The sequence below is a fragment of the Sarcophilus harrisii genome, chromosome 2 (assembly GCF_902635505.1).
Source record: "Sarcophilus harrisii chromosome 2, mSarHar1.11, whole genome shotgun sequence".
Taxonomy (NCBI): Eukaryota; Metazoa; Chordata; class Mammalia; order Dasyuromorphia; family Dasyuridae; genus Sarcophilus; species Sarcophilus harrisii.
This window is the reverse complement of record NC_045427.1, coordinates 282,971,558-282,987,026: the sequence shown is the minus strand read 5'-3', so window position 1 is coordinate 282,987,026 and position 15,469 is coordinate 282,971,558. Positions and strand designations below refer to the sequence as shown.

At 33.8% G+C, this 15,469-nt stretch overlaps 1 protein-coding gene across 11 annotated transcripts in view; it reads right to left on the bottom strand.

Annotated features, from left to right (window-relative positions):
- Window positions 1–15,469, bottom strand: part of UNC79 (unc-79 homolog, NALCN channel complex subunit) — a 300,682-nt gene that overhangs the window by 34,970 nt on the left and 250,243 nt on the right. For 10 of the 11 annotated variants that reach the window (XM_031952318.1, XM_031952321.1, XM_031952322.1 and 7 more), the window contains 2 exons: window positions 12,732–12,842; window positions 7,032–7,136 (listed from right to left, as the gene is read on the bottom strand). In XM_031952318.1, the coding sequence (XP_031808178.1) occupies window positions 7,032–7,136; window positions 12,732–12,842 (216 nt within the window). The remainder of the gene's footprint in view (window positions 1–7,031; window positions 7,137–12,731; window positions 12,843–15,469) is intronic. The other variant, XM_031952320.1, reaches the window with a different exon arrangement.

Genomic DNA, 15,469 nt, shown 5'->3' with positions numbered 1-15,469 from the left:
CAGATGGATTTAAGAGTTATTGTGAAGCAAACATTCATCACCTTACTGCCAATTTTGTGACAAGCCCCTCTGAATAGCAAGACTGGTCCTCAGAAAACAGTAATTAGTTCAATACTAGTCTTATGTGCACAATACTTCTGTCACTTCAGTCCAAGCCCACCAACCCTTCATGGCTTGACCAAAGGTTTTTTGAATTGTAGTGGCAAAACAAAACAAACAAAATCCTTCCATTTATTCGTTAACCTTATGGTGGCAAAACTCTGTCTACACTTTGTTAAATTGGTCATAAGTCAACAAAATCTGTTGCCAGGGTCTATATTTGAAAGCTCTTCAACTTGGTAGAACTTGATATTGGCATATCTTTTTTAAAAAATCCAGAGCTACCTCTTACCATGATTAAGTATCAGAGAAGGACTTTGGCTGAGGAGCCTAAGATCACATTGTTCTTGGCTGCTATGTTAATTTAACTTGACTTAAAAACTTTTCTCAGAAGATTTACTTTTTAGTCATGTTCTCCTCCACTAATCCCATACCTGAGCAGCTAAAATTTTAACCTAAATGCATTATTTTGCATTTATTTAATAATTTGATCTTTGTAAACTATAAAACTTTATAAATGTGAACTTCTAAAAAATTAAAGTTAGCCCATCATTTGAGCCTTTTGAGAATTTTGATTAAAGAATGTCTACTCCTTTATTTGGGGAATAAGTCCTTACTTAACAAGAACTGTTGGGAAAACTAGAAAGCAGTTACTCAGAAATTGGTTTAGACTAGCATCTTATATCATATATTTTTATAAGTTCAAAACAGAGATGCAACCTAAATAGTAAAGGTCACTTCATATAAAAAAATTAGAAAAGAATTCACTCAGATTCTTTTCACATCTATGGCTGAGTGAGAGTTCTTAACAAACAAGACAATTATGAAAGTGTTTTAATTGTCTGAAATTATAAAGAATAGCATAAATAACATTAATGCAGCTAGAATATTAAGGGAAGAAGATACAAAAATCTTTGTATAAATTATCTCAAAAAGATTTGATATCCAAGTTGTATAGGCACAGAAATAAGTAAAACCAAAAAATTCCCAATAGATCAGTGGTCAAAGGATATGAACAGAGTTCTCAAAAGAACTCTTCACTATTAACAACAATATGAAGGAATGCTCCAAAGTACACAAGAGAAATACAAATGAAAAAAATTCAGAGGTTTCCCCTCATATTTGATAAATTTACTAAAATAACAAAAAAGGGAACTGTCAATGTTGGGGATGTGACACACTTTTGATAAAACTATAAGAGATATCTGACCATTCTGGAAAGCAATTTAATAACTTAGAAAGTTATTAAAATTGTTCTTAACCCCTAAGATCCCATTACTAGACTTATATACTACAAGGAAGGCAGACAGTAATAAAAGCAAATATCAAAATACCAAAATACCAACTATGGAACAATATTTTGTAGTAGCAAAGACCTGAAAAGAAAGTAAATGTCTTTGGGGGCAGAAACTATTTTATTTATTCTCTTTGGATAACTAATGCCTAGTACTAGACCTAATTGGTGCTTAATAAATGCTCATTAATCAATTAATCCTGTCATTCAACTTCTTAGCTCTTCCCCCATCAGCATAAGTATTCAGCCCCTAAATGGTATATGACTTTACCAGATAGTCTTCATAAGTTGCAATGGCTGACAAATATATTACCTTATGTCCAACCTAGTAATAAACTCCTTAGTAGTTAAATTGCTCCTCAGATAATAGAAATTTGGCACTAGTTTCATCCTTGAAGCCTTTATAATTAGACAGCATCTAATTTTTTTTTTTGGACTTTCTTTTATTATTCATGATTTGATTCCTTTATTAACTTAAAAAATATCAATCCTATTTAAGTAAACTTCTTAAGGACAAGGAAACCCTCATATATTAATTTTGTGATTCCCTTCAGTATCTAATATAATGTTTTACAATGTAGGCCCCCAACATGTTTATTGAAGAAATGAATGAAATGACTCAATTGACAGGAAATACCATCAATCTGCCAGATTATTACTTAGTTTAGTTGCATCTGGGGAGAGGCAAGGGGAAGAAAGGGGAGAAGTGAGAGATTTAGGAGCTATACTTGTGATATCAATAGGTGTTGAGAGTTCCTAGTGGGGAAACTTAACTATTCTGAACCATTAAGTCTTAGAGAATTAACTGGGACAGCAAAAGGTTAGGTCAATTGTACAGGGTCAAACAGGTTCTATATAGAGAGGTTAAGACTTAAATTCAGGTCTTCCTGACTCTGACACTAACTCAGTCCACTACACCCATGCTTCTTAAACTTTTCCTATATATCACCAATTTTTGCCCAAGAAATTTTTATGGGACCTCAGGTATATGGATATGTAAAATAGGTATACAAATCAAACATTTACTGATAACAAATAATAAAAAAATTTATTTGAAAAAATTCTTTGACAAATATAATTTTACCACATTGTCTTTCTATTAGTAAAATAGTAGAATAATATTACTTTAAATGGACTTCTACAATATGCAGTAATAAATTCATTTCCATGACTTGAGTAATTATAACTCCTTCTCTCTGAGATCAATATTATACATGATAAGATATACAAATTGTTCCTTTTTTACTACTCTTTTCTTTATCTTGTTTTTAAGATTACTTAACTTGGTTTTCATTCATACACATTCACATACATAAACATATATACACACAAATACTAAAACACACACTCATTCACACACATACTACAATTATTTCAGATGAGAATCACAAAAGGAAATGAAAAAAGACCAAATTTTTTCCAGAGTCACTGGATCATTAAACACATTTCTCCATGAATCTAGAAACATTCATTACCCATTAAAGGAAGAATTTCACTTCCCTGACCTTTCCAAAACTAGCACAGAAGTGACTGTGCCAAGTTCCAATCATTTACCCAACATCAGGCTGCCTTAGTCAATATCCACTTCCAGTGCTTCTTTATTCTTTAGGAGGGTATGAAGAAAAGTGAAAGAAACCTCCAATATTTGAGTTCATTTATTGAAATAATAACAATAATAGCTGATATCTCATAGATTGTAAAGTTTGTAAAAAGCTTTACATCTATAATCTCATAAAGGAGATGACAGCTGAGCTGTGCTTTACAGAAAGTAAATATTCTATAAGATGAAACTGAGATGAGAATAATTTCATACATGGGGGAACCACTTATGGAAAAGAATAAAAGCAAAAGATGACATGATATGAGGACCAATTAGCAAGCCAGTCTGATTGACATGGAAAATGTGATAGAAAGTAATGTGATATAAAATTAAAATGATAGGTGAAAGCCATATTATAGAGGGCTATTAGTATAGGTGTACCAAGACATTATGGGGGGGTTTGGGGTTTTTATTTTTTATCTTTGACTCTGTAATAGGGACTGTTCAAGATTTCTGAGGAAAGAAACATGATTTTTCTCACTTTCTTCTGCCTGTGTAGCCTTGGACTCTGGGCTTCAATTTTATTCACTGTAAAATTGTACTAGATTGTACTAGATCAGGGCTAATTAAGCTTTTTCCATTTACAATCCTTTTTCACCCAAGAAATTTTTATGTGACCCTGGGTGTGTGTGTGTGGTGTGTGTGTGTGTGTGTGTGTGTATATTTTATATATATATATATATATATATATATATATATATATATATATATAATATGTATACAAATCAAACATTTACAGATAGTCAATTGTAATTTTAAGACTCCCATATTCGATTATAAGATCCTTACATTTTAAGAAAGAATCTGGGAAATAGATAATTTTTAATGTCCCTTTCACATCTAAAACTATGATTCTATAATCATTATGTGATTAGATTTATATTTTTAGAAATATAATTTAGTAGTTTTGTGGAGGACTGATTAGAGAAGGAAGAGACTGGTTAAAGAGAAACCAGTGGTGGCTATTAGAATAGTTCATATAAGAAGATCCTTAATATCTTTCCTCTAGATGAACAATTCAACAATATATTCTGCTTCCAGAGAATTACTAATGAGCCAGAAAATCTAGAATAACAAGGAAAAGAGCAATATAACCACTGAGAAAGGCCTAATTCCCAGAGAGAACTTAAAAGTACTATTTTCACCTGTTCTTAGTAAACTCATTGAGGGCCTTCCATTCCTTATAGAATCCTGATTTCCAAGGTATGATTCAGAAAAATGGTTAAGGAGATATTTTCAAGGATCCTTTTTATTCCTCCTCATGAATCCATTTTACTGTGAATTTATAAGAATATAAGAACCTATCTCTTACTTAAAAACTGACAGGACAAGACCTGATTTTTGAGTGAATGTTGCTCTCTGTTCAGCTAGCCCTTCCTCTAAATGAAGAAGGCTGAAGTAAGATTAAAATGCATTATTCATAGAGTTGTCCTTAATGGGCCTATTCTCCAAATGGCTGACACAACGGCCTCACAGTCCAAGTGATTTTACCTTTTGATTTCTCTGTATCAGTTCATGGTTCAGTGACAAATGCAAATTCACCCAAGAAAAGAGGAAGTGCATATCTCTTCCAAAACTGCATGCATGAATATATTAAGAAATATTATTTTTCTTTTCTGAAGCTAATTTGTTTTTTGTTATTTATTCATCTAGCCTTGATGCTATAATCATTGTTTTCAGGATTCTCTTAACCACTGAGTAATTTAGACTGTCAGTGTTTCATTGCTGTCTCCTGACAAGTGCTTATTAGAACTGACTAATGGACCTCATAGTCAAGCAACCACAGCACAGGGCTCTGGAAAGCCAGAAGATTCACTATACATACCTGCCCTCTTCAAGTCACAGAAGCCTTCACAGGTCTGAAGGACAGAAACTTCAGAGCCTGTATTTTCTTTGAGGGACCCCCAAATCAGACTGATGTAGAATGACCAGAATTCTGAAGCTATCAGGTAAAAGGGACATCTAGGATTGCCAGCCAGCCTCTTTACCCCTAAATCCTTCTAGGCTCCTCTGCAAAATAAAAAGTTCTTTTCCCTTTGCTGGTCATATGTTTCTCCTGTTTAACTTTTAGGAAATCTTGATATTAAAAGTTATTTCTACTCAAAGGTAACAGTGATTTGGGTGCTAGTCCCCACAAAATTATATTAAGAATATCCACAATAATATTTCACATGTATATAGTACTTCCGAATTATGGCATAAAGAGAAGAGTATTGAGTTTAGAGTGAGAAGACCTATGTTCAAACCTCTATTCTTCCACAAACAAGATATAATCTTGGGCAAACCATTACCTAGATGAGCCATTGTTTCTTTGTTATTTAAAATAAAGGGCTTGGGGCTCGAAGTTTTCCCACTTTTCTCCCAAGTCTATATTCCTGTGATTTTAAAGATAAACATTTCCACTAGTACTCATGAGAGCCTTAAAGTGTTTACTGTGAGTTTATATAAATATCATTATTTCTTATAAAAGAGGAATCTGAACTTCAGAGAAGTTAGTTCCCAGGGTCACATAGTTGTATGGGACACAGATAGGAATGGAATACCATATTCCTGAGCCTATATCCAGTTATTCACTACACAATTTTGGTAACATAGGACAGAAAAGGCCAATGATTATCTATTCAAGGCTAATTAAAAATTATTTTTCCAGTAGGCACTATATTCAGTTCTGGCAACACATGTGGATGTTTGGGGAATTTTCCATCTTTCCCTGGGTCATCTAACCCTCTCCTTGATAACTAGAAAACTGAGGCCCAGGGAGTTGGAAAAAAAGCACACAGTGAGTTATGAGAAAAGAGATGACTGCAATTCAGGTCTCTTGACTCACAAGCCAATGCTCTTTCCTCTGTACCAAATATTTTGCCTTTTTGTTATTAAACTCTACCCTTTAAGAAAAATCTAAGATCTGATCCTTTTGAAATATTTTAGGGATTACAGAACATGTGACAAGACATCTGGAAATCTTGCCATCACATTGTCCTTATACTCACATATTCTTCATTAATTTATAAGCAGAGATCAGTTTATTACCACAAAGGGAATACGTTGGAGGATGGTAGGAACTGATACCAGGTTGAGACAAGATAAAAGATGACCTTGAATGTCAGACTGATGAGTTTAGATTTTTTTATGGTAGAAATCATCAAAAGGAACTAAAAAGTAAAACAAAACAAAAAAAAATGCACTATCATGCTCCTTTGAAGGAATTAGAGATATCTGACTTGGAAAGGACCTGGGGACTTGATTGTTACCTTTAAATATTTTCAGGACTGTTATATGGAAAAGAAATAAGACTTATTTGACTTGACTCCAGAGGGAAGATCTAGGAACAAAGGGAGCAGTTATAGGGAGATAGAGTTCAGTTCAACATAAGAAAAACCTACCCAAAAATAAGAATTATCCATGGGTGGAATGATCTGCTTTGGGAGATAGTGAGTTCCCTAATACTGAAGAACTTCAAGCAGAAGCTGGATAACATCTTGTAAGGGATGTTGTAGACAGGATTTTATGCTTTGGTTGGGGATTGAGACCAGATGATCTCTAAATTCTCTTTTGAACCTGTGATTCCATAAAATAATCAATCTTAAGAAAAATTATTCTTATAGCAGCACACAAGATAGATTGGAAAGGAGAAAGAGTGGAGTAAGACCAGTTAGGAGACTGCTTTAGTAATCTAGGCATCAAGCCCTGGACCAGCTAGTGCTGGTGGTAGTGAGGCTGGAAAGGCAGGAATAAATCTGATAGATGACTTCTACACTCCTTTCCAACCCTAAAATCCTACGACCCATTTGAGAATGAGAAAGAAAAATCAATTTGACCAAACATTTGGCAGGACAAGAATGTCCTGGTTATTAAGCCAAGTGGAAGAATGAACATCAGTGCAGAGTAATAGTCAGAGTATATTCTTTATAAGACATTTTATTTTCTATCACTGAGAAGACAGGAACTACAGTATTTAACCCTACAGTCCTGCTATCTTCATTCTTACAAACATGCATGGGCATCATGAAAAGGAGTAGAAGCGAGTTAGTACTCTACCTGGACCAGCAGTAGTAGGTTTGTATCTGGCAAAGGAGACTTTAACTTCAGAGCTTGGAGTAGCTCTAAGACAACACTACGAGACAAGTAGAATTTATCCCGTTCCTAAACAAAAACAAAATAAGGGAGAACAAGGTTTCTAAAAATTCACTTAGCATAGACCAATGTCATAGAGTGCTTCAGCAAGATGCATAGGTCAGGAATGAAAAACATGGCTACAGGATGTATTAAGAATTGCTTATTGAGTTGAATGGAAAAATGAAATTGTAAAAGAATATGCCCATCCAAAAAAGTTAATTTCAATTAGTCTTTTAAGCACTAAGAACATGTAATTTGATCAACCCAGGAAAAGTAGAAGAACTACCTCCTAAATATTTTTAAGTATAGGAAGCCATCCCCATTTGTAGAGAATGTTTCTACAGATCCTTGAGAAGAAATGAAAATTCCAATTATTCCTGACCTCACAAATGAGCCTACCATAACTCTCTTATTTTAGAAATGAGGAAACTAAGGAGGCAGAGAGATGGCACCTACAGGCTTCTGATTCCAATTCTGTGCTTCTCTTCTACCCCAATGCCTTATTTACATAGATTCTTTCCGAATCTTTTCTTTTGATCCTTTGGTTCAATTCAACAAAACATTTACTACAGTGGCTCCTCCTACATACAAGGCTTTATGACTATAGTCAAAATACAAAAAAAAAAAAAAAAAAAAAAAAAAAAAAAAAAAAAAAAAAAAAAAAAAAAAAAAGAAAGAAAGAAAGAAATATCACAGTCCCTGACCAGTTTTCTGTGGAAGATCAGAGGGAATGGGAGATATAGTATGTTCATAAATAAATACAAAGTAATTTCAAAAGGAACAAGGAATTAAGAAGTAGGGGGACTGAGGAAAGGTTGTTCTTTGAAAAAAGTCATAGATTCTACAAGGTAGAGATTATATGGAATGCCTTACAGACATTGGGATGGAGGAGGGGGGTAGAAACTGCTTATGCAAAAGTAGAGAGTTAGAAGATAGAATATTATATGTGAAAAATAGTTATTAGGCCAACTTGCCTGAAATATAGAGTATATGAAGAGAGATAATAAGGAAAAAAGTGGGAGCAATTTAAATTCTTTAAATAATGAAATGTGTTTTACACTACAGACAATAAGGAGCCAACAAAGATTTCTGAGTGAGTGATATGATCAGATAAACATTTGTGGAATATTGTTTTGGAAGTTAGCTAAGTGAACTAGACAAAAGAAAGGATTGGAAGACCAATTAGGAAGTAAGTACAATAGCCCAGGCAAGGGGAGGATAAGGGAGGGGAGGGAAAGGGAAAGGAGAGGAGAGGAAAGGAGGAAAGGGAGACAGAAGGGAGAGAAGGGAGGAGAGGGGAAAGGAAGGGAGGGAAAGAGAAAAGGGGAGAGGAAAGGAGGGGAGGGGGAAAAGAAAGAGGAGGTAAAGAGGGAGGCAGGGAAGGGGAGAAGGAAGGGAGAGACAAAAAAGAAAGAGAAAGGGAAGGAGAGAGCAAAGGAAGAAGAGGGAAGAAAGAAGGAAAGGAGGGAGGAAGGGAGGAAAGGAAAGAGGGAAAGAGGAAGGGAGGGAAAGGAAATTTTAAGAAGAGATTAAAAAGAAGATAAGAGTGAGCCTAGTGTGTAGCTTTGTATTACTACTGGCAGTATGGAAGTAAATTACAGAAATGGTTCATGAGGCAGAAAGAATATCTTGACAAAATGGAAAGAACACTTGGACCTGGATGATGGAAAGTCTGACTTCATTCAAATCCCAGCTCTGCTAATTATTACCTTTGTGGACTTAGGAGTACTTAGTACTAGTACTTCCCTCTCTGGACTCGTTTCCTAATCTGCAAGGGATTTATAAAAATTACTCCCATGAATCCTTCCAAATCCCATCGTTCCTGTAATATGAATACATTCACAAAGACCATAATGTGGAGAAGAAGAAAAAAAGGCAGAGAAGAGATAAATAGGAAATACAGAAGGGTTAAACAGAAACCCTTGGCAAGAACTCTTAGCATTTGTTGAGGTTAACAAGGTTCCCTTGTGAAGGAGCATTTTCCATGGTCTATAGATGAGGGCAGAAACAGAGACCCTACTAAGAAAAAACTTGGAAAACTTTAGAACTAGGAACAGCAAACTTCATATGTTATTTTCACAAACATAAAAGCTCTTCTTTCTACCCTGCCTTCTTTTTTTCATTAGAATAATATTAAAGCACCCCAACAATGTTTCTGCATCTATTTTTCATGTAAGCAGTAGTTTTCCATTTTCTCAGGGGGAAGCAAACACTTCTCTGAGGTCAAGATAATGAAATTGAGAGACTATTAAGGCAAGATAACAAAAGATGAGATTATAATCTTAGAGCCCAAAAGCCAGAGTTGGGTAGATGAAATCAATGATGTGAATTAAGAAGCTTTATCCACAGGCTTTTATAAATGACAAGCCAATATTTTTCTACTTTAGAATAAAAGAATTATATGTGGAGTAGATGTATAAATTATTCATGGGATCATAAGTATCTGATGGACAAGAAGAGATCATTTAGTCTAGACTTTTGGTATTGAGGAAAACAGAATCCTAAATCCTAACTTTGAATTTCTGCTTGTGAGCTATGTGACCTTGGGCAGGTCACTTAAACCTCTACAAAACAAAAATGGAGAAATCATAGAATCTCAGAGTTGAAGTGGAAATGACAGATTTCAGATGCTTGAATATTGCTATCACATCCCTTCCCACGCTCCCCTGAAATTGTTCTCTTTTTCATTTATCATAGTTAAAATCTTCTCATCTTCCTTGGTCATCCTTCTCTAGATATACTATAGCTTTTCAATGTCCTCCCTAAAATTTGGATCCTAAAAACAAACATAATATTCCACAGAAGGTCTGACTAGGACAGAATACAATAGGCAAAACATTATCTCAAATGGCATACTGTGATTCTATTTGTGCCACTCAAAGAACATTCATTTTTTTTTGGTTGCCATTTCAGAGTTGATCCTTTTCATACAAACTGCTTTTCTATCCATTCTCCTATTTTTGTTATAATTGGACAGCTGACTTTTAAACCTAAAAAAGAGGACTTTTTACATACTACTATTATATTTTTTCTTTTTTTAAACTAAGATCATAAGATCATACATAGATTTGGAAGTAGGAGAAACTTAGAGATCACCAGATACTAGTCAAGAAGTAGCATAAGAAAATATAAAGAACACAGGACTTAGTTTAAGAGACTTGGGCTAAAATCTTTCCTCTAACACCAACTACCTGGGTGACTATAGCAATGATTTTTAACCTCTCTGAACCTCAGTTTCTTCATCCAAAAAAATGGAGATAATAATATCAATATGACCTTTCTCATAGAGTTGTTGTGGGAATCAAATGCAATGATTTTTATAATGTACCTTTTAAACCATAAAATTTCAGGAAAAATGTCAGCAGCTATCATTTGGACTATCATTTTAGTCTGCCAATATCTTATTGGATCCCAATTCTGTTATTCAACCTATGTATCAGCTATCTTTCCCAAATGTGGACCATTTATGAATGTGATAAGCATATATTCATGCTTCTTATTATTTTAATCATTCCAGCTATTAATAAAATAAACACTTCTAATCAAGTTAATAAAATAAATAAAACAGTATAATTAAGTCATTCATTTAAAAAGTTACATAGCACAGGGTCAAGGATGGAGTACTGTGGAATTATATTAGAGATCTTCCTCCAGAGTGACACTGTTACTTAAACCTCCCCACTCCAAGCTTACACTTAGACTAGAACAACCTGCTGCCACAAGTCTTCCCCTTCCAATCCATCTTCCACTCGACTGTAAACGTGGTCTTCTTTAAGCCCATGTCATCCACCCTTCCCCACTCAATAAACTTCAATGGCTCCTTATCGCCCGCAGGTTTAATAAACATCAAACAATCAAACCCCTTATTATCACCCATTGTTCCAGTTTTCTTATATTTAATACCATACACCACCTGCTTCACACAACCATACATATTCTACAGCAGAGGGACACTGTCTAATCTCTTTGCTATTTTTTTGAACCAGACATTCTTCTCAATTCTGGGCATTTTCACTAATTGTCTTCTATATATGGGATGCTATCATTCTTCATTACCTCCTGGATTCTCTGATTTCCTTCAAATCTCAGCTAAAATCCCACCTTTCCTAATATTTCTTAATCTTAGTCCCTTTGCTTGCAGACCATGTCCTCTTTTCCCTTTAGGTATCTTGTTTATATATAGTTACTTTAAAATTGTTTCCTTCATTAGACTGTGAAGTCTTTGAGATCCAGGACTCTCTTTTACCTTTCCTTGTACGTCCAATGCTTAGCACAAAGCCTGGTGTACAATAGGCACTTAATAAATGTTTTCTGACCAAATGACTGACATTCTTTTGGTATAGTTGTTCATCCAATTCTGAATTCACCTTACTCTACTAGCATCCAAAGATATATAAGAGCCTGTCAAATATATTAGTGAAATCTTCTCTCACATGGCTATTAGGAGAGCAAAACAAGATTAAAAAAACAGAATTCTGCAATTTAAAGTTAGATAATATTATTATTAGGATGATGATGAAGAGAAGGAGGATGAGGATGAGGTATAGTGGTATAGTGGATTCCAATCTTATTTTGTAAAAAAGGAAATAAAAATACCCACAGTACCTACCTCATAGAGAAATGATGAGGCTTAAATGAAATTATATAGAAAAAATCTTGGAAAACTATAAAGGTGTATATAAATGACTACTATGTCTAATTCAATTATGTTACTTACCAATCATATAATAATATCTGAACTACTTAACAATTTCAAATGTTATAAAACAGTCGAATTGTGTATAAGGATAAAAGCTAAGGAGTCATTGGATTTAGTATGAGAATCAAATAAGTGCTAAAAATTGCAATATGAATATATCATCATCATCATCACTTTGCATTCTATTTTGCTTTCTTTTCCAGACTGTTCATAATATTTTCTCCTTTTCTATTTACTTATTAAGATATACAAAGAGAGTAGGGATTGTGTCATATTATGTCACAAACACCTAGCACATTGCCAATTCTATAAGATAATAACTCTTGTTAGTTGATCAATATAATCCCCCTTTTTTTGTTTGTGCTGGTTTTACAAAAGGCCTTTTCTAATTCCCTCATTAATAATGCTTTCCTTATTCCTTTTAGACTACTTTGTAATTACTATGTATATATTTTGTGCTTATTTATCTATATACAAATTGTATTATTAAGGTCCTTGAGGCTAGGAAATGTTATTTTCTATTCTTTTTTATTGTCAGTGTCTCACACATAATAAGTGTTTTTTAGGTTGGGTTTTTGTTTGTTTGTTTGCTGAGGCAATTGAGTCACACAGCTCAGAAATGTTAAGGGTCTGAGGCCACATTTGAACTCAGGTCCTCCTGACTTAAGGGCTGGTGCTCTATCCACTGCCCCACCTAGCTGCCTCTGTGTTTATTATTTTTTAAACTAACTGGAAAATATTCAAAATACAGACTAAGTATAATGTATATAAAAGCTTCATTCCAATGATATTTATTATAACAAAAGTCAAAAGACTTAATAATTTCTTCACATTTAAGGGAAAAAAATAACTCAACTAGGATTTGACATTAAGATGAAAGAAGTTTTTCAACACAGTCTGGCACACTGTACATTCTTCCTTACCTTAGTAAAAGCTCTATAGCATAAGCCACACAATTCCACCAAGTAGGCCAACGTGAAGACAGCATTTTGAATGACAAAGCTGAGAAGTTTTGAAAATGGTTCCAGCAGACTCTGAAATGGGATATGGTTGAAGAAAAATCAATTGTTGATTCCTTTAAAATAAAACAGAATTAAAATCTTACAATGCTGTAATAAGTCATAATTTTTAGCTTGGAAGATAGCTGGTAAGGCTATCTTTGTAGGCAAAAAGTTGTTCAGGCAAGAGCCTCCAAGTTTATAATGCATCCTAGAAACAAAGCATTAGACATCAGAAATGCAGCTTCATCCAGTGGTTGAAAGTACAGCAATCTATCATTGCTATTGCTTGGAAGAAATTCAATTCTTTTCTATGACATCATTTCCAAACCCACCCTCAGAAGTGACAGGCAACATGGCTCAGCTGGAAAAACTCTGAATCAGAGAACTGAATTGACTAGAATGAAAGAATGAAAAAGGAATGTCTGCCATCTTGTGTTGAATTATGTTTCTTCATAAATACACATGTATATATACAAATATATGGACATATACACGCAACCTATGTGCCTAATATTACATACAAGGCATTATGCTAAACACTGAGGACATAAAATTAAAAACAAAACAGTTTTTGACCTCAAGGAGCTTACTCTCTTAGAGATACAAGAACATGGAGCACCCAAGATGTAACCAAATCTATAACTACAAAGTGTATACAAAATAATATAAAGTCATTTCAAGAGGGAGAATACTAACATTTATTAAATATTTACCCTTTACCAAGCACTGTTCTTGGAGAGGATGAAAAATGACAGCTCTTATGCCAAATTTGAGGGCATATACATATATATGTATGTATGTATGTATATATATATATATGCACATATATATATATATATATATGATACAAGTTAGAATGTGATAAATACAAAGGAAGGATTTACACAAAGCCCAAAAAGAAAGAAAACTCAAAATGAAGAGGTCATTTTCAGCAATAGGGCTTAGGGAAAATTTCATGCCTAAAGTAGATCATAAAAACAGAAAACAATTTCAAAAGATAGAGAAATTAATATATGACAGAAAATAACCTCTTCAAAGTTCATGAAGGCAGACAGGGTAATACCTTGATACAACATTTATTTATTGTCTAATATGTATTAAACACTATACTAGACCCTAAACCCCCCAAAAGTTTCCTCATCCAGGAATTCCCTGTACCAAGGAAATCAGAGATCCTGTTCTTATCCCTAACCTTAAATACCGCTTGTATTTTGGTTTGGTTTGGTTTGATTTTTTTTTTGGCAATAGAGAATCACTGAAGGTTTATGAATAGAGGAGTAAACAGAGAGGTCAGATCTGTGTATTGTGTGACACAAATGTGTGAAGCCAAGATTAGAGAAGGAAAAAATTGAAAGCATAAAGACTTATTTAGAAGCCTGTTGTATAGTTTAAGCATGAGTTAAAGAGGGGAGAAACTACTATTATAGACAAGAAGACAGCAACTAACTGGATATAAAAAGGAGGAAAAGACACGAATCAAAAATGACTCTGAAGCTTTGACTCTGGGTGACTGGGAATGTGTTGGTACTACCAAGCAGAAATATAAAAGTTGGGAGACATATTGGTTTACAAAAAGTCCTCCCCAACCATTCTCCATCCGAATCCCATTCATTCATTAAAGTTATGTTCCATTATGTTTTCTCTGACCAATCCAGCTATCTATAGCTATAGAGCTATCTAGATATATTTATATCTATAGTATTAATGACAAATACATATCACTCATTTGGCAGTTATTAACTCCTAACAAGCAGAAGATAGAAGCTATGTGGTATAAAGGAAATAACATGAGATTTGTAATCAGAAAACTTAGGTTCTAATCCTAGTTGTTTCACCTACTAGCTAATTACCTGAGAGATATTATACATCCTCTTTGAGCTTCAACCTCTCCTTCTATAAAATGAGGATAATAATTTTACCTATCTCAAAAATCTATAGTAAGGGTCAACAGGTTAATCATGTAAAAGAGGTTTAAAAACTGTTTTTACTATAAAAACTTTACAGATATATATATATATATATATATATATATATGTATGTATGTATACACATACACACACACACATATGTATTAACTCTTATTTGTTTCTTAATGACTGGAGTTTTAAATATCAATTTCCCAGACAGATAGGAAACTTCTTGTACTTCTTTGTATCCCCACATCATATAGCATAGTAGTTTTGGTATGGTAAGTATTGAATAAATATTTATTGATCAAAGGATATACATTCAGTGTTGTCATTTACTCTGAGCCAGTTAAAGATTTTATCTTTATGAGTCTACTCAAAAATTTTAGATTCCAGAACTGCTTTAGTTTACATTTGTATTGATCTCAAAATATTTCCAAATATGACCTATGCTTACAACAAGCATGCTACATAATCAATGAACTTCAGAGAAGATGAGATCTCAGAGATCATATAGCTGAAGTTGACTTAAAATAAGGATCTTCTCTATGATATTCAGTCTCCAATGAAACTTTTACTAGTGAGGAGCCTACCACCTCCCAAAATAATCTGTTACACTCTTGGATAATTCTAATTATTGGGAAACTCTTTTTTCTTTTAAGTTGGAACTTGTCTCTCTTCAATTTCCATAAATTTGGCATCTTGGATAAACAGAACAATTTTCCTCTTCCAGGTGACAAATCTTCAAATACT